General features: G+C 42.3%; 1 protein-coding gene across 1 annotated transcript in view; it reads right to left on the bottom strand.

Annotated features, from left to right (window-relative positions):
- Nucleotides 1–12,626: 12,626 nt before the first annotated feature.
- The window catches only part of TMPO (thymopoietin), a 35,911-nt gene continuing 27,406 nt past the window's right edge, over nucleotides 12,627–21,131 (bottom strand). The window contains 8 exon segments of the mRNA XM_089780459.1: nucleotides 12,627–14,490; nucleotides 18,227–18,321; nucleotides 18,443–18,450; nucleotides 18,453–18,555; nucleotides 18,648–18,752; nucleotides 19,621–19,734; nucleotides 20,581–20,676; nucleotides 20,796–20,915. Of these exon segments, the coding sequence (XP_089636585.1) occupies nucleotides 14,199–14,490; nucleotides 18,227–18,321; nucleotides 18,443–18,450; nucleotides 18,453–18,555; nucleotides 18,648–18,752; nucleotides 19,621–19,734; nucleotides 20,581–20,676; nucleotides 20,796–20,915 (933 nt within the window). The 3' untranslated portion in view covers nucleotides 12,627–14,198.

Below are 21,131 nucleotides of genomic sequence, written 5' to 3'. Positions count from 1 at the left end.
AAGGACTAAAGGACACCAAATGAAATGAATGGGTAGCAGGCTTCAAACTAATAACAGAAAGTTCTTCTTCACAAAGCAAATAGTCAACCTGTAGAACTCCTTGCTGCAGGAGGCTGTGAAGGCTACAACTAGAACAGTTTAAAGAGAAGTGAGATCAAGTCATGGAGGTTGGGTCCATGGAGTGCTATTAGCCAGGGGGTAGAAATGGTGTCCCTGGCCTCTGTTTGTGGAAGGCTGGAGATGGATGGCACGAGACAAATGGCTTGGTCATTGTCTTCGGTCCATCCCCTCCAGGGTCCCTAGTGTTGGCCGCTGTCAGCAGACAGGCTACTGGGCTAGATGGACCTTTGGTCTGACCCAGTACGGCCATTCTAAGCTCAGGGTTCAGGGTCAGGGGTCTCAGTGGACCACCTTGATTTTCATGCCAACCTGTTCCTGGGTGGCCAGGCTGGCAGCTATCCTGCCCTAGACGGCCACTTTCCTGTGCCTAGTGTGGAGGTCGTGGATGAGGTCCACGATGTCCACACTAGACCAGGCGAGCGCCCACCTCTTGCGGACCCGGGCGGGCTTCCGGGAGCCGCCAGCCTGGTCTTGGGAAGAGGCAGAGGGCTTGGTGGCAGCGGGTGGCTGGCTCGAGCCGTGCCAGGTGCAGAGTCTGCTGGCTGGGTGCTGACAGGCTTGCACCTGGCACGGGCACCGTAGCCAGCCCGTGCCCCTTTAAGGGCTCCGGGGCCGGGAGGGGGGCAGAAGAGTTTCCCTGGTGGTGCCCAGAGTCACCACCAGGGAAAGCTGGGGAGGGCTAGCCTCCCTCTAGTTCATATTAAGTGGCTACACAGCCCTTAATTCAAACTAGTTAATTCGAACTAGGCATTATTCCTTGTGGAATGAGGTTTACCTAGTTCGAATTAAGCGCTCCGCTAGTTCGAATTAAGTTCGAACTAGTGGATCGCTAGTGTAGCGCCTATCAAAGTTAATTCGAACTAACGTCTGTTAGTTCGAATTAACTTTGTAGTGTAGACATACCCTTAGAGAGTGAGGAGATGCTGAGCAAAATAGTGAGAACATGTTGTTTTAAGCACCTGTGTTTACTGTGCTTTTAGGGTAACCTTGGTTACCTGCACTCCAGGAACCAACTCCAGGGGAAATAGCACCTCTGTATCTGAAAGATTTTCTCTATATACCTGTAAAGTTACATATTTCATCACAAAATGTTTCCCAAACGATATAGCTGAGGAGCATTTTATATCATTGTGCAGGAAAGCAGATTTTTAAAAATCTAAAGGGACTAAAGTCCCTGCACATTTTGATAAATACAGCCTCTTCCCGACTTAGGAACTGGTTACGGACCAAGCAATTGGTCGTAACTCAGTTTGTTCTTAAGTTGGACCCCATAGAGTTACACGCAACCGCGCTGTTCGTAAGCGCGGATTGAGTTCGTAACTCGGGGTCCACCATTTACGACAGCTTCGGTCGTAACTGCGAACGGTCGTAAGTCGACCATTCGCAACTCGGGGACCAGCTGTATAACCTTTGTAAATAGGTTTATTACTATAGCACTCCTTTTCAAAAACATTTCTAAGTGCTATCTCAGCAATAACCATATAAAAAGAACAAATGCCAAAAAGGTGTGTCTCTTCCTTCTCATAGTTCTTTCCCGGAAATTTGTTTGTAATATGAGAATAGCCATATTTTGTCAGCTGTTGATCAGCCCAGTCTAGTAGCCTCTCTCTGAAAAAGGTAAAAACTGTATTATTTACCGGTAGGTGCAAGAAATCTTGAAGTGAGTGTTATGTAACATGCCCTAACTTCCTGTCTGCCAGAGATTGGCTTATGCTCTCATGCATTAAGATTTCATTCCTTCCAAACTTTCTTCCTGCCAACTATTCTAGTAAAACTGAATTTTCTGATTATCCATATATGTTTCTTCTTCAGTGCTTAAGAAAGTCTGCCATTGACATTGTTCATCATTTGGTCTGTTCCTGTGCAGTGACAAAGGCTTAATGACCTGAGAGTCCAATATTGGAACAGATTTGAGGAACTCTTGTAATAGAGGGGCTGCCTCTGGGCTGCTTCCACCCCTTGGTTGGTGAAATTTTATCCCAGATGTTACAAACCACCTGAAGAATGGTGTTTCCTCGTATGTCTTGTGGCATCCTTGTAACATGTCCAAAAAGCATAAGGTGCTGCCTGCAGACAATTACCCCTGTAGTCTGCACACCTGAATGACATAGAGATCTCCAGTGTAAACAGAAAACTGTAAGCATTGCAGGTGCACAATTTCAGATTGTCCTCCTGATTTTCCTCTCCCATCAGATCCCATTTACTATTCTATTGGAATAAGGGTAATCAAATGAGAGGTTTTACCAGTATATGGATATGTCTACACTTGCACCCTCTTTTGATAGAGGGATGCAAATGAAGACATTTGAAATTGCAAATGAAGCCAGGATTTATTCATTTGCACAATTGCGTTATGGCGCTATTTCGAAATAGCACTATTTCAAAATACAAAACGCGGTGTAGATGCAGTTATTTCGGGAGAACACCCTTCTTCCAAAATAACTGTTAAACCTCATTTTATGAGGAATAAGGGTTATTTCGAGGGAAGGATGTTCTCTCGAAATAGCCGCATGTACACCATGTTTTGTATTTCAAAATAGCACTATTTCGAAATAGCTCCATAATGTGATTATGCAAATGAAGTGCAGAATATGTAAATCCTGGCTTCATTTGCAATTTCGAATGTCTTCATTTGCATCCCTCTCTTGAAAGAGGGTACAAGTGTAGATATACTCTATCTCTGTAACCGGCAACATTTCCCCATAGATACATGGCCTTATTCTGAGGTACAGAATTTATCACATGGATAAGAAAGAATTGTTAAATATTAGAGGGCAACTGAGGTAATAAAGAAAAGGTCACGTCAAAAATGGTTTTGATGCACTTTAGAGTTAATATTCTAGACTGGCTGTAGAACAGAAATCACAGTTATTGTGATTACAGAAAAACAACTCAGGTGCTATAAATGAGCTTTAAACTATTTCCAGCTTTGCATAGGCCAAATCTATGTAACCTGAAACCTATAATAAAAGATATGAAAGTATCAGGAAAAAATGGATGAGACAAAGCTAGAAATCTTAACATATTGTATAGACTGAAAAATTCATTGTTAAAGCTAATATACACCACCAGCTTTGCAACACAATGTAATGTTTGGTTCTATTAAGAGATAGTCCTTTGGGGTGTTACATAAACTAGGGAAAATACTCATCTACTATGCATTAAATACACTGTAAGTCACTCACACACTGACTTTCCTCCCATATTTATTATTTTTTGTCTTTACTGATAATAAATTTGGGGTTTACTTTCTGGGTGGGGGGTTACATTATAGCCAAATTGCAGACCTCCTCATGCTTTATATATATTATTAACCAAAAAAGGTAAATAATTGATAGGTATTGTCCTATTTAGCTTCAGGTAACCTTCAGTTTCAGGTTGATGTACAACAGCGAGTATGTATGGAGTATGTATATGTATGGAGCAGGAGTACAAGTACAGCTGTGTTAATTATGTTTATTTTGCTAGGAGAATCATCAGGGAGGGTAGAAATTAAAGGAAGGAAAAAACCCACAAATAAAAAAATGGTAGACGCTGAGTATCTGATCCTGCCCCACTGAAATCAATAGCAGAGATATCCGTGACTGCTGTGGTTGCAAAATAGAACCCTAAGAGAGGGTGAAAAGTAACAAGTGAAGAAATGCATAGGAAAGAAAGGGCAGGGAAAGGTGAAATAGGAAAAAAAGTAGAAGCATATAAGAGACTGTGAATAGAGACAGCCAAAGAGCAGCTATTAATGGTAACTACTGATAATTATTTTAACAAGCTCATAATTTGTATTATTTTAAAAAACTAGCCTTTTGCTGTCAGTTTGGTGACACTCTATTTACTGTCTGTCAAATACAGAACTATACATGATGGGTTGGTAGATCTTCTTTTTCAGCCCTTTTTCTACATTACAGATTTTTTATTGTTTTGGAAGCAACACATTATCGAGCAATTTAGTTTTGCCTATATGAACATTTTGTAAATGTATTAAACAATAGCAACTCCGTAAAGACTTGGGCAATAGCCTGGATCTATTTGCAATATCATTTTAACAGCTTGTCTTAATACTACCTCCAACTCATCCCACCCCTATAGCAAACTCTGTTATAAACTAGGGTTACCATATTTGAACTTTCAAAAAAGAGGACACCCCTGAGGGGGAGTGTATCTGTATCAGTATTTGGTAGATACTGATACACATACATTCCCCCTCAGAAGTGTCCTCTTTTTTGAAAGATCAAATATGATAACCCTATAACACGGTGACCAGAAATGATAACAGTTACAGTACAAAGACAAATGCCATAGGAGGGTGAAAGTTTAACTGCTAACCTTTCTTCTGAAAACTTCCAGCTAGTTTGATTTTTAATTCAATCTAATGTGGCAAGCTTTGTTAATGTGGACACGCTACTGCAGACATGGAGCCCCTGGAAGCACTCTGGAAAGCTGTGGGAAGCCTCCTGGAGACCAGTTAGTTTGGATTAGCAGCACTGGAGTGTCCACACTAACATTATTTTGGACTTACAAGTTCGGAAATAGCATTATTCCTCATGAAAAGCAGGAATACAGAGTTTAAATTCCTCAGCACCTTATTCCGGAATAACGGGCTTGGTAATGTGGACGCATCACTTATAAATTCAACCTTGGGGGCCTAATTTCGGACTAAGGTCCTAGGGTAGACCAGGCCTTAGAGACTAACAAATATATTATGAACTTTCTGTAATTTTCACTCCAACTCATCTGATGAAATGGGTTTTACCCACAAGAATTCATTATATGTTTGTTAGCCACTAAGGTGCCACAGGACTGCTTGTTGTTTTTAAAGTTTGTCAGCCGACGGTCAGGGCAGTGAGTGGTGTGTGTGTGTGCTATACACACGCGACTTCAACTGCTGAGACCGGGGTCCCTTGCAGTGGGCAACCTGGAGGAGGTTGACGGGTGCCCCAATAAGTTTACAGGGAGAGCTTATTACACTTCAGATTTTAGCTGCTAGAATCCATGATTCCTTCGCAGCGGGCAGCCTGGGGGAGGCTGAGAAGTGCCCCAACAGATCTGCCACCTGGGAGTGACACAAATCCAAATGCCCAAGCTCTCCCTATATCTGTCCCTTAAGACCGGCTGAAGTTCTTTTAAATTGTGCCTGGTTCTGTTACAGCAACTGAAGGAGTCAGGTTAAAGCTTAAACAGTTACAGGTTTATTGAAGAAGCTTATAAATCATATGGTTGCAATGGCTATTGTTCTATTTCTTAACTGCTAGCAAAATATAGATCTTAAAAATGGTTACAAAGAAGATAAAGATAGGAAAACAGAAATAATAGTACCAAGTAACAGCTTAATCTTTAAAGAGCTCTAAGTCTGTGTACACTTAAGACAGAGGACCACATCCAGGTACTTTACCCCCTTCTGTGCCTCTTGACTCCAGTGTGTCAGGCCAGGGCCGGTCCCTCAATTCCTAGGAATGACAAAAATATGAGGTGGGCGTCCCCATAGAACCTCGGGAGGTCAAACACCTAACCCGGCCAGCAGGTAGAGGGTAGATTGACACTCAAAGTGAGTGCGCTGCTGTACCCATCTTTATACCCATGGGGTCACGTATTTCTCTTTCTTATCTGTGATGTCAAATAGTGCTGGTCTGCCTTTTGTGAGACCAGTTCTTACAAGGGAGTTGTGAACTTAATTTACACTTGTAAGAGAGAGTTGAGAGGATTAAATTGGAAGTGCTGAAGATTCTTTTCTCAGTGGGGTATTCCTCTCCCAGGGACGGCTGTGTGTTCGTATCAACATGGGTACCAGCCGGGCACTTCTCACAGCCTCGAGGCCAGCTTATTGCCTTAATCGCTCTCTCCTCATATCTATGTTTTCAGCTTCTCAGGATCAGATGAGCCAGCATAGACTATGCTATTTTTATTGCTCCTTCTCTGTCCTGTATGCTTCAGGAGCCTCAGAGAGGCAAAATAAGATGGATGAGATGGGGGGGGGGGGAGCTGTCTGGCTACAAAGTTATAGACTAACATGGCTACCTCTCTGAGACTTTTTAAAATCACAGTGCTATTATTTATGTGTTTCTTTTGGCTGGTGTAAATTTAGCTTTTACATTAGCTAGAAATATTATTTTGCAGAGCCATGCTCCAGCATGAACTTTGCAAGATGCTGCAGTTCCAAGGGTATAGTGAAAACAAAAGCACAGCTCTGCTGTCCAACTGCAGCAGGACCCTGTTCATCTCACTGGCTCCCTTGAACTTCCCAATGTGCAGCCTTATTATCTGCCCTAACATCTGGACTTGGCATGTAGCATTTGATTTAATGCACGAAGTTTAGTTAGGTGAATTCAGACCGCATTGCCTGAGCAAGATGACATGCAGCTCAGTGGTTCCCAAACTTTTTTATACTGCGGATCGACAAACCCATTCACGAGCTTTTGGCAGACTGGTAACATTTATTTTCATATTCATTATGCAAATAACAAATATGTCAATATACAAATAAAATGATACTGGTCCACCAAAAGTTTGTGAATGGGTTTGCCAATCTGTGGTATAAAAAGCCCCGGCCTCCAGAGCTCCCTAGTGCCAGCTTTAACGCCAAGAGTCCCCCACCCCTCCACTACCCCCCAGCGCCAGCCACTGACCCCAGAGTCTCCTGCACCCAATCCTCCCCAGTGCCAGCCCCCCGCCCCTTAGAGCCCACCACCACCAGACCCCCCAGTGCCAGCCTCCAGTTTCCAGGGCCCCACTGCACCCAACACCCAGGATTCCCCCAGTGCCAGCCCTCAGTCCTCAATATTAGCCCCGTCTCTAGTGACCCCCAGTGTCAGCTACCTACACCTTAGAGCTCCCTCGTACTAGCCCTACCCCAGGGCTCCCCAGTGTCTGTCCCAGCCCTCCGCTGCTTCCCAGCTGAGCGCTGCTGCCCGAGTTGCGCAGCTCTAAGGCTGCCATGCTGGGCTCCATGCAGCTCTTCTGTCATGCAGCAAGCTGCTCATCTGCAGCTGGGAGACTTTGCCCCTGCCTGGTGCTGGTTGGCTGAAAGGCAGGGCAGGACATGCCTCTCCCAACAGCTGCGGCACGAGGGGAGGCACTGAGCGGTGTGCCCCTGTCCTGGCCCCCAGAGCCACTATGGTCCAGCACCAGTCCATGGTCCGACTGTTGGGAACCACTGATGTAGGTGAACAGCCAGCCAGAAAACATGGCAATGTCAAGCCAGTCTTGAGTGAACCAGATTGGGCAGGTTCCAGTGTGCTCCAAGTAAGGCAATGTCAGCGGAAACACAGCTGCATTCTGTGCATAGTTCAGTTCGTGGCAGCAGGAGAGTCTGACATGCAATTCAGATTGTGAGGTTTAAAATACAGCAGGCTGGTTTGTTTCTCAGCTCATGATAAAGAAAACTTTGAAATGAACTATTCTGTCCTGCAGTGAGTTCTTGCATGTCCTGGTGTATTCACTTGTATCCAAGAAACTGTAGGAAACAGTTTTATCCAATGGAAATACTAATGTTCTTATAAAACACTGGAATGATTTAGTAGCTGTTAAGTGTAATTAGTATTAGGACTGTGGCATGGAACTCCTTTCAGGGCCATCTTGGGATTGGTCTGCCATTGTAGCAAAGTAAATATCACTGAAGAGACGACCGCAACCTTTTCTGGATGACCTCTGGACTTGGAATAGATCATTGTCATCACTTCTATAAGGGCCACATTCTGATGGTAGAACCCTACTGGGGATGCACTGCTTCAAACTATGTCAAATTCTTGCATATAGTGGGGGTATGCACCTTTGACTTTACAAAATCGGGTGCTAAAAAGTCAACTTTAATAATTTTGACCTTATCTCTGTCAAAGTCAGACAGGACTCACAGATTTGGCAGACTGCTCTGTTTATTTCAGCAAAGCTTTGCTAAAATGCATGGAGAAAATGTGAGTACCATACAAGGTTCAAACCCCTTGATTTTATACAGTCAAAAGGCCAAGTTAACAAGATCAAAGGGTGTGGCAAAACTTCACATTATTAGTGTGGTTAAGTATCTTCATTTCAATATTAAGCACACAGCAATCTCCTGGCTATATCTCCCTGATTATCTGGAATTGTTTCCTGTCTAACACTTAATGTTCCTTTTCCTGTTAAACTCAGGCCCAAATTGGCTAGCACCTTGATCTGCATACCTACAATCAACATTAACATACTTTTCTTCTTTCTCTTAAAAAGACAAACAGAATTCCTTCAACTTATTCAGTTATTACAGCACAATTCATCTTTTTCTTACAGTATAATTCTTTCTACTTTCACATCTCTCAGTGTAGACATGTCCTAAGAGGTCACTGTATTACAAGGGAAACTGTGGAACTGAATAAAATGAAAAGGCTAGTCAAAGCAGCAGATCCTTTCAGCAGCATCACCGGAGGCAAGAAGGAACTGAGGGTGAGGGGATCCAGCATGTTTACATCACTTCAGAGGTTATCAGGGCCCTAAAGATACTGAGGGAAAAACTTCTAGCACCAGTGCATGTGATGTGCACACACACCTAATATGGAATGGACACGAGCAAGCACTTGGAGAAGGAGAGGTTATTCATTTTGTGCAGTAACTGGAGTTCTTCAAGATGTGTGTCCCTGTGGGTGCTTCACTTCAGGTGATGGTGCATGTCCCAGCTCAATTCTCCAACTCCCGAGTGCAGAGATGGGGAGCCGGCTAGTAGAATAAACTCTGTACATCTGTGACTCCCAGAGACAAACTTGTTCAATCTCAGTCCCCCTAAGATCCAAAAAGACAAAGACTGATTTCTTGCTGCCACCACCCAAGTGAATGAAAGAAAATATAAAATAAACCCTTTTCCAGGGGAGAGATCAGTTGGGAATCCACTCCCTATGGCAAAGCTCTCCCCCCTACCCCAATCTCCATTTTGCTTGGAGTTGGGAAAACAAACAGAGGGAATCTGCAGAGAACAATGGACTTTGCCCAGGTAACTAGGCACCTAAACTTAAAGACACAACAATCAACCAATACTGGTTAATCAAAACAAAAAGGAAAACACTTTTATCATCAAAACAAAACTACTGTTGTATGCATAGTAAATGACTGGGTGTGAATTAGCCATGGAATGAAATAGACTCGGGAAATCCCTGGGTTATAATCCATAGTAACAAAAGAGAAAAACAATTAGCCAGCTCAGACATGATTTCCAAACCCCCAAACAAAGAAAACAATAAAACCTGATGGACTATCTAAACTTTTCTCTACTTACACATTTCAAGAAGTCCATTCCTGGGAAAACCTGTCTCCCTCCATACCTGGAGAAACTGCTGATCTCAAACAAAGAAGAAAGAAAAATCCATTTCTCTTTCTCTCTTACTCACTCTTGGTTTGAAATTCCTATCTACATTTCATTGGCTGACTGCCCAAACCCCCCTCCCTCAGGTGCATCTCCAGTTGCTTAACCCTTTCATCACTCTTCATCAGGTAAGTCAGACTCCCCTTAGCAGCATCTATTTATGACAGTGTCTCTCAGCATTGTCAATCAGAGATTTAAGGTAGTAGTGGTCGGGCAGCTCACGGCATGCGCAGTAGGTATCTCTTGGTGCCAATAGCATCGCACACACAACCCGAGACCTCATGGACAGCTTTCCCAAAACTGCCTACACTGCCCAGCAGCCTAGGATGGACCGGAGCCGTGCAGCAGCCTGGCTCCCCAGTATCCAGGGAAGGATGGGACCACATGGCAGCCTGGCTCCCCAGCGGCTGAAGAAGCCTGGGGCCATGATTCAAGCAGCCCAGCTCCCTGGTTGCCAGGGAAGGCTTGGGCCGTGCCATATGGCAGCCTGGGGCCACACCATGCAACAGTCCCAGCCTTCAGTTGGGGTTGGGCAAGGAATGGCTGGAGGATGGGAGGAATGGTTAAGGGGCATGGTCTCTGGGATGGGGTGTGGCTTTGGGTGGAAGGGGCGGGGCGCTCAACTGCATTCCCCAGCTGGTCCTTCACCTGCCGCCCATACAAGCCCTACTCTCTACTGTGGAGTACCTACTAGAACACACGTTCTACAGAACTCCAATTACTGCATAAGAGATAAGTAACCTTTTCTTCAAGTGGTGTTCCTCTAGGCGCTCCACTTCAGGTGACTGCAGAGGTTTGAGTAACTGAGATAATGACTTTACTGTGTCAGTTCAGGACTCTTCTGTGATCGAAAAAGTGTAGACAAAGGCCCAAAGTGGCTGTCTTACAGTTTTCTAGTAATGGAACTTTAAGAAACAACATGGAGGTAGACAAGGACTTAGTGGAGTGTGCCCTGATGCATTTTGGTGGTTCAGTGATCCTGATGTTGGCACATTTGAACTCATGTAGAAATCCATTGTGATAGTCTCTGATTGCATGACAACCCCCTTCAAATGCTCAGTAGTAGAGATAAAGAAAAATTGTCTATTCATCCATTCAGACAGGCAATGAGTAAGGCCCATACTATTTAATATTTTGTATATGTAGATTTCCATAAATGTATCTTTAGCTTAATCGCTATAGGTCATATTTTAAGTGCAAAGGACATTCAAATTGCTTTTATTGTATTTAAATTGAATATTATGTACTGCACTGGGCAATTTGGTGGATCTCTGACTAGGAAAATGTGAACATCAATACTTACAATGTGTAATTGGTTTAATATAATACTATTAATCTTAGATATCATTAGCAGAAAAGGGGAATTTCTGTGGTGTTCGCAGCTTAGATCTTACACTGAGGGCTTTGCCAAACACGATTGCAAACATCCTCCTTTTCAAACTTTCTTCCAAAAGAACACAATTTTCTAGTTAAAGGAGCTCTCTGCAATGCACTAGAACGGATTGGCCTGGGGGTGTGGAGAGCACGCAAAGTCCCCTCCCGCCCTGCCCCCATCCTGCAAGGAACATGCAGAAGCATGCTACGTATCCTCTTGATTGGAAGGGGCTCGGCAAGTGTGGTGCTCCCTTGCAGTGCAGGAAATGAGAGACTTCATGTGCTCCCCCTCCCCCAATCTGATTGCCCTTGGGGCTTAAAGGGAGCACACAAAGACTCCTCCCGCTGCCAGGAGCCTGGGTGCCTAGAGGGAACTGCCAGTTGTTCAGAACAGCTGGTGATTGGGGGGGGGGGGAACTTTACATTTCACCACCCTCAGACCAATCAGGGTGTGGGGGTGGGGAAGCAGAAAGTGCCCTGACCCCACCCCTTCCTCCTGAGATTTGGCCTCTTCCAGGGCAGCCCAGAGCCACTCCAAAAATTTCTCAAGTGGCCCACAATCAAAAATTATTGCCAAGCCCTGCATTAGGACATTCCCAATATTTCAGCAGTTATATGTGGGATGGCAGGAAGCTCCCTGGGAACCAGTGCATGCAGTGAGCTAGCTTCTAAGTAGGCTCCATATATGTACCATGAGCCTCTGTGTAACCATGAACATTAACCAATGAACCCAAGCTCATAGATTAACTCACAGTTACACTTTTACATCCCTATTCTGTACTGTGAATATTATTAGACATCTCTACTCTGCATTGGGCATGGAGTGGACATACCAGACTCAGATCTGTGTATTCCACATAGGAGGAAGGCTCCTACAGCTCTCAACGTTGCAGCACTTTAGTTCCTTTATAGATTTAGCCCATAGTCCATGATTAAGTGCTGGAGAGATCAACTTTTATCTTATCAGTATAGGTATTACTCCTTTGACAGCTGATCTTTATTGGCTTATTGCATCTGATAGAGTGAGTTCTAGCCTATGAAAGCTTATGCCCAAACAATTGTCAGTCTTTAATATGCCACAAGTGTACTTGTTTTTCTGTAAGTGTTCAGTGACCCTAACTTCTACCACAACCATTTGAAAGTGCACGTTCAGCACCTTCAGAAACGTTTTATAATAAAGTTATCAGGGTGCCCTTCCAGCAGCTGAAAGTGAGTATATTTAATTGTTTAACTTCTATAAATCCAAATACTTGAAAGGATTATTCATAATGCCATAAATCCAATTACTATACTATACAATTATGCTGTTTCCACTGTAGCTTTAGAAGGTTTTAATATACATTTCTGAAAGCAAGCACAGCCAAATTAAACATTCACTGAAAATACAATTCACTTTTAAATTCGTTTGGAGGCAGGTCTATTCACAGTACTTTTAAATAAATGTATACCAATCCATAATAGGTTTTCTATGTCACAGCAAGTGAAGTAAAAGTTAAATGCCTCGGCTCAGTAAAAGCAAAATGGAGCAAAGCCCACTTAGGAAAAAAAAACAAAAACAAATTCAGTTAAGAATTACTAGAAACAAGACATTTTTCCAAAACAAAAAGGGAATTGGAATCTGTTTTATTAGACAAATTTTATTTTGTGAATGTTTTAAAATTTGTCAGTGGCAGAAGACTCTAGAATTTATGTATTTCTACACTTTAGATTATATGAAGGGCTTTGCTTTTGCTTCTAGAATATGTTCTATCAATACCACAAGACAGCACATTAAAAGTAACTGATTGGTTCAGTTCTTATGAAAATAAGCACTAAAGTACACATTACATGATCTTTATTTTTCTACACTTTTACTCAAAAAACTGTTACAGTTTTCTATAGGATGAACACAAGTTTACTATATGGATGATTAAAAACAAATTAAAAGAATTAAAGCATTTATTAAAGACCAAAAAAACCTATTGCTTTGCTACCAAACATAAAAGTTGCCAAGTACACAGCAAGTAAGAGTTTCCATAAGCACGACTATGAATATTGCATTGTATCTAGTTACAGTAAAAAAAGGTACTCAACTATGTTAATTTATATCCTAAGCTTTTAAAAAGAGAAAGTACCACTTTCATAAAGATTACAATTGTAATTTTGTATAGAATATGCAGTATGTTTCAGACTTAAGTGCACCATTTTATACATTCACTTTATATTCTATTTGTATTTCAAATTTCACTGGTTGTGGAAAAATCAGTTGCCTATAACAGTTATGGAATTTAACATTGAGACATTTCCACTGAGAAAATAATAGTCAAAAGATGAGTAATTTTAACTTAAGTTACTAGTCAAATCATAATAATGCCCTCTTCACATCATAAATATGAAACTTCATGATCATGGGAGTATCCAATATAAGTTGAGAAGCAACACATTTTTATGTGAATTTCTGCAAGGAGTATATGTGAAAAAGACTTGACAAATAATATTTTAAGATCATAGACCTATGCTAATTTTATCTGCAATCTTAATCATGCTGGTGAAAGATTTAAGATGTAGCATAAATGTTTTAATATTTGAGTCCCTCAATAAAAAACAAAAACCCTGATTCATATAGTATTTTGGTAGCAAATTACATGATGCAAATTTTATTTTCACACACTTTACTAATAAATAAATTCTTCTATAAAGACAGATCGGTTGCCAATTAGATCTGTAAACATTAGGCCTCTACAAAACAGTATTAAGTACTAAAATAAAGGGCTACACTTAAAACTGATGTTACGCTTAAATGATGTTAATGTTACTTAGACCTTACAGAAATGTATACAACAGGTTTACAGTTATACTTACTAAAAGGTTACAGTATTACAGAAGAGATTATTGCCATACTTCCCTACAAACTACAATATCAAATTCAGCTGAATGGTTCCAGTAAAATGCACCCAAGAATGCATTTCCCTTTGTCACATCAATATCATCTCCTCCCCCTCTTACCCATATTGTGTAGTAGAGAAAGAACTACAACCTCTTTTCTGTACATAGTCAAAGCATTTAAACAGAGCTTCACATTTTACTACATTTTGCCCTTCTCAGCTTCCAAGTTTGCAAAAACAAATATACAATTTCTCAAAAATGAATTTAAAGATGTCCACATTAAAAAAATAAAGACTACAAAAAGTCCCAGAGATCTAAAAAATGTTACTCGTATGGCACAAAGTGATCCCCTACTAGTCCAGAAATGTTACTGATGTCCATAAACTGTCTTGTTTATTTTTGCTTCATTATCCAATTTGTCAAGTTGCACGTTTGTAAGCAGTCCTTGAGACGACAGTAGAGCAGAAGTTTTTTTTCCTATAATTAAAAAAAAATGGAGACCAAGCTGGGTGTGCCATACAGATTATCAATCACCATCTGCTTCAGGGGCACCATTAATATATTTAGAGAAAGGATTTCCTTGGTTAGTTTCCATAGATTGATAAACCACAAACAAGAAGACTGAAACAACAACAAACAGCAAAATCTTTATCCACATGGGAATGGAGCGTTTTTTTGTTGGTGGTTTCTCTGGCTTGAGATCGGCTGAAGGAACGTATTTTGGAACATATTTTGATGAAAAGCTTTCCTCCATTCTGAAGTCACTGAGCTCTATAGGTCGGCCAGCAGCTCCTTTGATTGGTCTGCGGCAGCTAGCACTGTCAAAGAGAATAAATTATTCACATGTTTAAGCAAGCAATCTGAAATATACAAAAGTTTTAGTTTAACCGGATTAAGGAACAGAATGCTCAACAGATACTGTTCTAGAACTTTAAGGATAGATTTCACTACTGCCCACGGGTAAGCTTTCAGGCAGAGTACATATTTTACTTTGTCTTTCCCATTACTGGTGAAGAACATGTCTTTCAATTCATTTCTGCCCATCCCTGCTCTCCACCTCCCAACCAGATGCCCCCCCCCCCTTTAGCCCACTTCTGTATCAAGCCTTTTGGTCAGACTCTGCGTCCCACCTGCACCCATTTTATCATCACAGGTGGTTGACTGGTGGTCCATGGAAGAGTCTGTGTTGAGAGAGGTGGGCAATGAACCAAAAAGTTTGAGAACCACAGGTTATATAAGATTGCGTATAGCAGTTCTAAAGTAAAGGTTTTAATCTTAACCTCACAATCATCAGGAAAGCGACCCTCCATGACTGGTGGGAAAGACAGCAGAAACCCAATGGCTCAAGGGGTGGGGGCCTGTGAGCCTATATAGAATTAAGTTAAGACCTCACTGTGGAACAGAAGCCTATGCCAAAAGTCTCAAAAATCTGACCATCCTGTCTGAGAAAACACTGTCTGGTCCTGGATTGGTGGGTGGAAAGTAGAGATGGCCATGAGATGCACTCTAACGGAAGTGTGTGTCAGACCCTGGTTCCTGAGATGTAGCAGGTAGTCCAAGAGACACTGTACAGAAGAACACAAGGGAGAGATGCCTGCTTCGATGTCCAGAAGGAAAACCGTAATCACATAGCCAGGCAAGTCAGTCTGGTTGACAGCTTCCTAAAAGGACCTGTTGGATCTTCTCTGAGCAGGTTTGCTCCTCCAGGTTTAACCATGGAGCATCCACACCGAGAGGTGAAGAGATGCAAGACTAGAGTGTAGGAGCTGACAGTGATCTTGTGCTAGCTGGTCCAGTTAGTTGGTTATGGGCCAGGCCTGAATGAGTGCTAGTGAGCCCATGCCAAGGCAATCATGACAACCTGTGCCTTCTCTCGATCTTTACCAGAACCCTGCTGATGAGAAGGATCAGTGGGAACATGTATATCAGGCTCCCCCACCATGAGAGAAGAAAAGCATCAAGAGGGAGTCCTTGCTCAGACCTTACTGAGAGCAAAACCAAGAGCATTTTCTGTTGAGCCTGGCAGCAAACAAATGTACTTTGGGAATTCCCCCACCTCTGAAAGATCACACAGGCCATCTCAGGGTAGAATGAGTACTCGGTGACAGAAGTCTCTGCTGAGGTGATCCACTAGTGTATTCTTGATGCTATGGAGAGGACAAGCTTCCAGGTGGCCAGTATGGCTGATGCCTAAATTCCAGAGTGCCTCCTGACTAAGTGTTGATGAGCTTGCTCCCGGTTGCTTGTTGTAGTAGAACAGCGAGGCTGTGTTGTCTGTCAGGACTCTCATTGCTTTGCATCATAAGCAAGGCAGGATGATGAAGCTGCTGGCCTGAGGCTCCTGACACCGAGCAGCCAGATTGGGAAGGCTAGGTGAACCTCGAAGGGTTCTATGGATACCAAGGTGCTGGCCACAAGACAGGCTTTGGTGCCAATGAAGTAGGTGGCACCCCAATTAGGGAATCCTGTTACATGCTGAGGTGTCTGCTTCTTGGCAATCAGGATCTGGCAGTGCATCAGCTCCTGGCCAAGCAGTGCTGGTCACTGTGCCTGGAGAGAGACTGGTCCAAACTGGATGCAAGTCTTGGCCAGGAACTCTGATCAATAGATCAGCATTGGAAATCTGGCAACCTACAACTCCCACTATGTGACAGTACTGGGATGAGGAATGGGACTTGGAGCTTTTGTGGACTGACATCCAGGAGACATCTCCCCAAATATGGCAATCCCTTTGTTGGAGATCGATGGCAGGAAGTGGCTGATAGGTCCTTGGGGGTCAATCTTCATGCTCTTGCTTGGCAGCGGACGGGGGGGGGGGAAGAGAGGGAGGGAGGTCAAGGACAGCAAGGTACATTTTGAGTCTTGCTATCAGTGCCCAAGGTCCGGTGACTGAAGAGAGCTCTGATGAGCTGGTCTCTGAGACATGATGACGCCAGGTGGGTGAGTGGAAATGGGGACAAGGGGAGACATCCCAAAGTAGGTTTACCCAGAGATCTGGATACTGCCAGAGCCAGTGTGGGCAGCAGCGGAAGCATCAGGATCTCCTGAGCTGCCTGGAGGGCTTCCAGCATTGATGGTACCTGAAGCTGATGGAGGCCTGTATGCCTATGAGTCCAGATAGCAAATGTGTAGGGTGGGGTGCTCTGCAGTTGAGCTGCCTGGCATGGGTCTTTATTGTCATGGTCTTGAAGGATTTGCAGAGATAGTTGTTGCTTATATGCCCTTCATCCAAGCAACCAAAAAAGCTACCGTCTTTTAGCGAATATACCCCACACCTGAATATACCTTGCAGCTTGAGTATAAATAAATAAATAAATAAAATCTTGTAAATCCCGTACATGAGTATAACCCACAGGGTATACAAGACTGTTTTTCAAACTGAATTAGCCTCCCTCCGGACGGGGGAGCACTCACCCCGCCTGGATCCTGCGCAGCTGCACAACCTCCAGGTGGAGGAGCACTCACCCCCCAAGTCCCGTGCGGCCGCACAACCTCCAGGCAGGGGAATGAATGTGCTCCCCTGCACCTTCCTGCAGCTGCACAGGAACCGGGAGATGAGCACTCCCCCGCCCGGAGGCTGGTGGCTGTGCAGCGGGGGAAGGGGCGGGGGAGTGCTCACCACCAGATAAGTTTTTTTTTTTTTTTAAATGTATACCCCGCACCCGAGTATACCCCTGCAGGGGGGGTGCAGGGTTTGTAAAAACAAATATAACCCGGGGGTTATATTCGCTAAAATATGGTACTATGAGTATTGGTCATGGGCACAGGCTATTTGCAATGATCATGGGGCTTACCGCTTGAGGAGCGAGGCATGCCACATCTCCCATTTGAATCCCGGTCGGGACGGACAAAGGCTGTAAACTACTACTAACATCTAACTTACAGGCTCTACAAGTTCATAAGAATGGAAAATGAACAACACTAGCCAAAGCAGTGGACACTTCATGCACCATCACTAGCAACAAGAAGGAACCAGAGATGGGAGAAGCTGGCAGTGCTCTTTATACTGTGCCATGCACATACCACTGCAGAAGGCACCAGAGCTGGTTCACTATAGATACTGCTGAGGGAAAATCTTCCAGCACCGGTACATGTGTAAAGCACATACACCTGATATGGAAGGGATAGGACAAGCACTGGAAGAACACTGGGTTATAGTTGATAGGAAGCCTTTTGCTTCAGTGCACACACCTATCGCTGACAGAGATTAGGCAATAAAGGAAAGTTGTGAGCATGTTATTCCATAAATTTACACAATTTTTTTGCACTCTTCTTTGAAGCAGCTGGTACTGGTCAATGTCAGAGACCACACTGGACTATGTGGACCATTTAGTTGGTCTGTTCTGTCTACAGAAAGTTTATTTTTTAAAATCCCATGGTAGAATACTGGACTTCTTTTCAGATCTGAACTAATTCAGTTAATGGGGTGCTGTGAGGTTGAGCCATAGAGTACAGATTAATTCTTAGACATTTCTTAGCAATACAATCTAATTAAATCCAGAAAAAAATGGATTCTATAAAAACTGACTAAAACATAAGATACTTCAATTATACCTAATTCCTGTAGGTGTTGATACTTCATATGGGAACATTTCCTTAAGAATATCTCTTTCTACTCTTCGTTCTTCTGCTAGTGTTTTCTCCACCACCTAGGAGAACAAACAGAATTATCATCAACCTTGCCAAACTCAAGAGAAAGAAAAAAGCTATAGCACAGATATTTAGAGTGACCATAATCCTAAGTGATTTGGAAGGGAGAATTTGGTTCACCCAGTGATTTTAAGAAATCTTTCCTGGATTTTAGTTGTTGGTTTAAACTTTGTTACTGGCAGATGTTTAGTCATTTTTGGTGTCCAGATGATTTCAGCGTTGTCCTCAGTTTCCTTCAACATGAAGAATACTTTGTTGTTACTTATGCAGTACTTATACACTGATCAGACAACAATACAGATGATCAAAAGGGATTGGTCATCACCTCTATCATGGCTGTGTTGAGCAGATCACTGGATTGCGTGTGACCAATGTTAACAATATGTTTATGAGGACGACATATTTCCTCTTGCTGTGGTAAGCGAAAGTGCTGCAATATAGCAAAACACCAACTGCAAAGACTCATTGGGTTTGAGACAAAGCACTAATTTTTAATAAATTTAATGGGCATCACACATCAATGCTCAGTCAGATCTGCTACCAACATGATATCAGATTATCTGTGTATTCAAATGAGGTAGCCCATTTCACATAATAGATGAAGATATGGACACATCTGAAAGCAGATCCACTAGTTGTTTATCAAAAAATTTAACTATTTTTAAGAATGAGTTTTATTCAAAGTAAGCAATGCAAAAAAATGATAAATTCTACTGATTTCTACTAGGAACATAGTAATACTGCAGAATAGTGTACAATATTAGATCTAAACTTTTAGCATAAAAAAGGTTACCAGATACAATATATTCAAGCCCTCGTTTAACATCAACAAGCTGATAAAGGCAGGGACACTTTAGCCATTAAAAGAAGAAGCAGATCTACCCCAGTAATGTTACCTTGGAGCCTTTTGGTTTAAAATAATCCCATTTGATATTATAAATTAAGCATACATCCATCAATTTTTCAAAGTTCAAGAACCACGTACCTAATTTCTCTTAATCTAACTTGACAAAATACATATAAAGCACCATGCTACACTGATAACAGAAGTAGCAGAAAAACTGCAAACATGACCCCAGAAATGACGACTGTCTCAAAACTAAGCAGGTGTTTTATTGGCAAAACTTTTGAACCCTACTTTCACCAGTCAAGTCATTGTACAATGCTAGTTTGAGCTGAGTATCGTCATGACACCTGTTAGAGAGCTGTACCCTCATTCCCACTTCTGAAAGAGTGACTAAATGTAAGAATTCTGTCCAGAAAGAATAATGATAGCAATCTAAATTTTAATTCATTACTTCAGATGTCATCAGTGGTTTCTTTGGTGTTCTTCTGGGTAAGTCTGAGAATTCACTTATTGATAGTGTAGGAGCTGCATGCTTGAAATTTCCAGGAACCCTATTGACAACCTGCTGAGATTCAAATTGTTCACACTCAATTAGCTAAAATACAACAGAAAAAAATTAAAATAGAGATAAAATCTGTGTTAAACATTTGGGTAGTAAAAATTATCAATCAGAAAAAAGATAAGGTAGGGATGTGAAAGTGTGATAGTGTACACAGTTAACTGACGTTAACGTGCACGTTTACATGCAGGCCCCCTTCCCCTGTATAAGAGGCAGCAATGCAGGGGTTGGGGCAGGAGGAGGAGGAAGCGAGGCAGGAAAAAGCCATCTCCCTGGGTGCACTGCCACCCCCCTCCCCCACAGTGCTGCCTCTGATACAGAAGCAGCAGCATGGGGTGGCAGGTGAGAGTCACCTTCTCTATGCATGTAGCTGCTGAACTTCAGCTGTTAACATGATTAAACACATTTAAACATCTCTAATTTGAGGAGAGTTACTTGGGAATGAACATTCTAAATACATTAGCGATATAGTTTCTGTAGCTTTTTCTTAAGCTGTTTAGTTACAAAAGCTCACAAACATTCAAGCTGGTTTGTTGCTCATGTTAAATAAAATGGTCTCTCCATAAAGGCTGTGGTACTGACATTTCCCAATCTTCCACTTTTAAAATGGGAGCTATCATGCTGGCTCCTACTCCTGGCCTAGTCTGAGGCTTCAGGGGACAACACAAGAACATAAGCTCATACAAGATTGATAAAATGGAGAGGGAAGCATATTTGACAAAGTAAAAATGCATTCAGTATTGGGGGCTATCAAGTAGAGTTAGATTTGTTTAAACTGAAAAACTTTCTAGTGTATATGAGAAGATACATTACAGAACGATACCACTTGTATAATTTATTAGATATATTTACTAGGGTCTTGTTGCTTGAAGCCACTATAGTTTCAGCTATGGGAGTACCCTCTGACATTACTGCATCATCTACAGGCAACTGTGCTGTAGTTTCCACCTGTTTGTTTAAAAAAAAAAAAACAGAACAAAAACAGTGAGTGTAAAAAGTACTCTAGGGCCCTGAGAATCTCAACAAAAAAGTAAAACAAGTCTAGATTGCAATAAGCCTCTCATCACCCTTTTCCTTGGTGTTCTTCTTGATACTCTTGTAGACTCCCTAGAAACTGCCTGCAGAGGTCCACTTTTTGAAGATCCACTTGTCCAGATAGCCTCAGTAAGTCCATCTTGAAAATAGTTCTATTCAAGCATTAAACACATTAGCAAACATATAAAAAGCCATGTCCCAACACTGAAGTGTCCATAACTAAAAGCCATAGTAGCATTCATATTCCAGATGTAGTGCACTCGATTTACAAATATCTTGCCATTTAGAATACTGCATTACTATTAAGGATCAAGTAATAGGGATCATTTTAAGGATAGAACAGTATTATATGGCATTAAATAGACAAT

Source organism: Pelodiscus sinensis, chromosome 1, assembly GCF_052426305.1.
Source record: "Pelodiscus sinensis isolate ZL-2025 chromosome 1, ASM5242630v1, whole genome shotgun sequence".
Taxonomy (NCBI): domain Eukaryota; kingdom Metazoa; phylum Chordata; order Testudines; family Trionychidae; genus Pelodiscus; species Pelodiscus sinensis.
The sequence above is the reverse complement of the archived record's forward strand: the minus strand, read 5'-3'. Positions and strand labels throughout refer to the sequence as shown.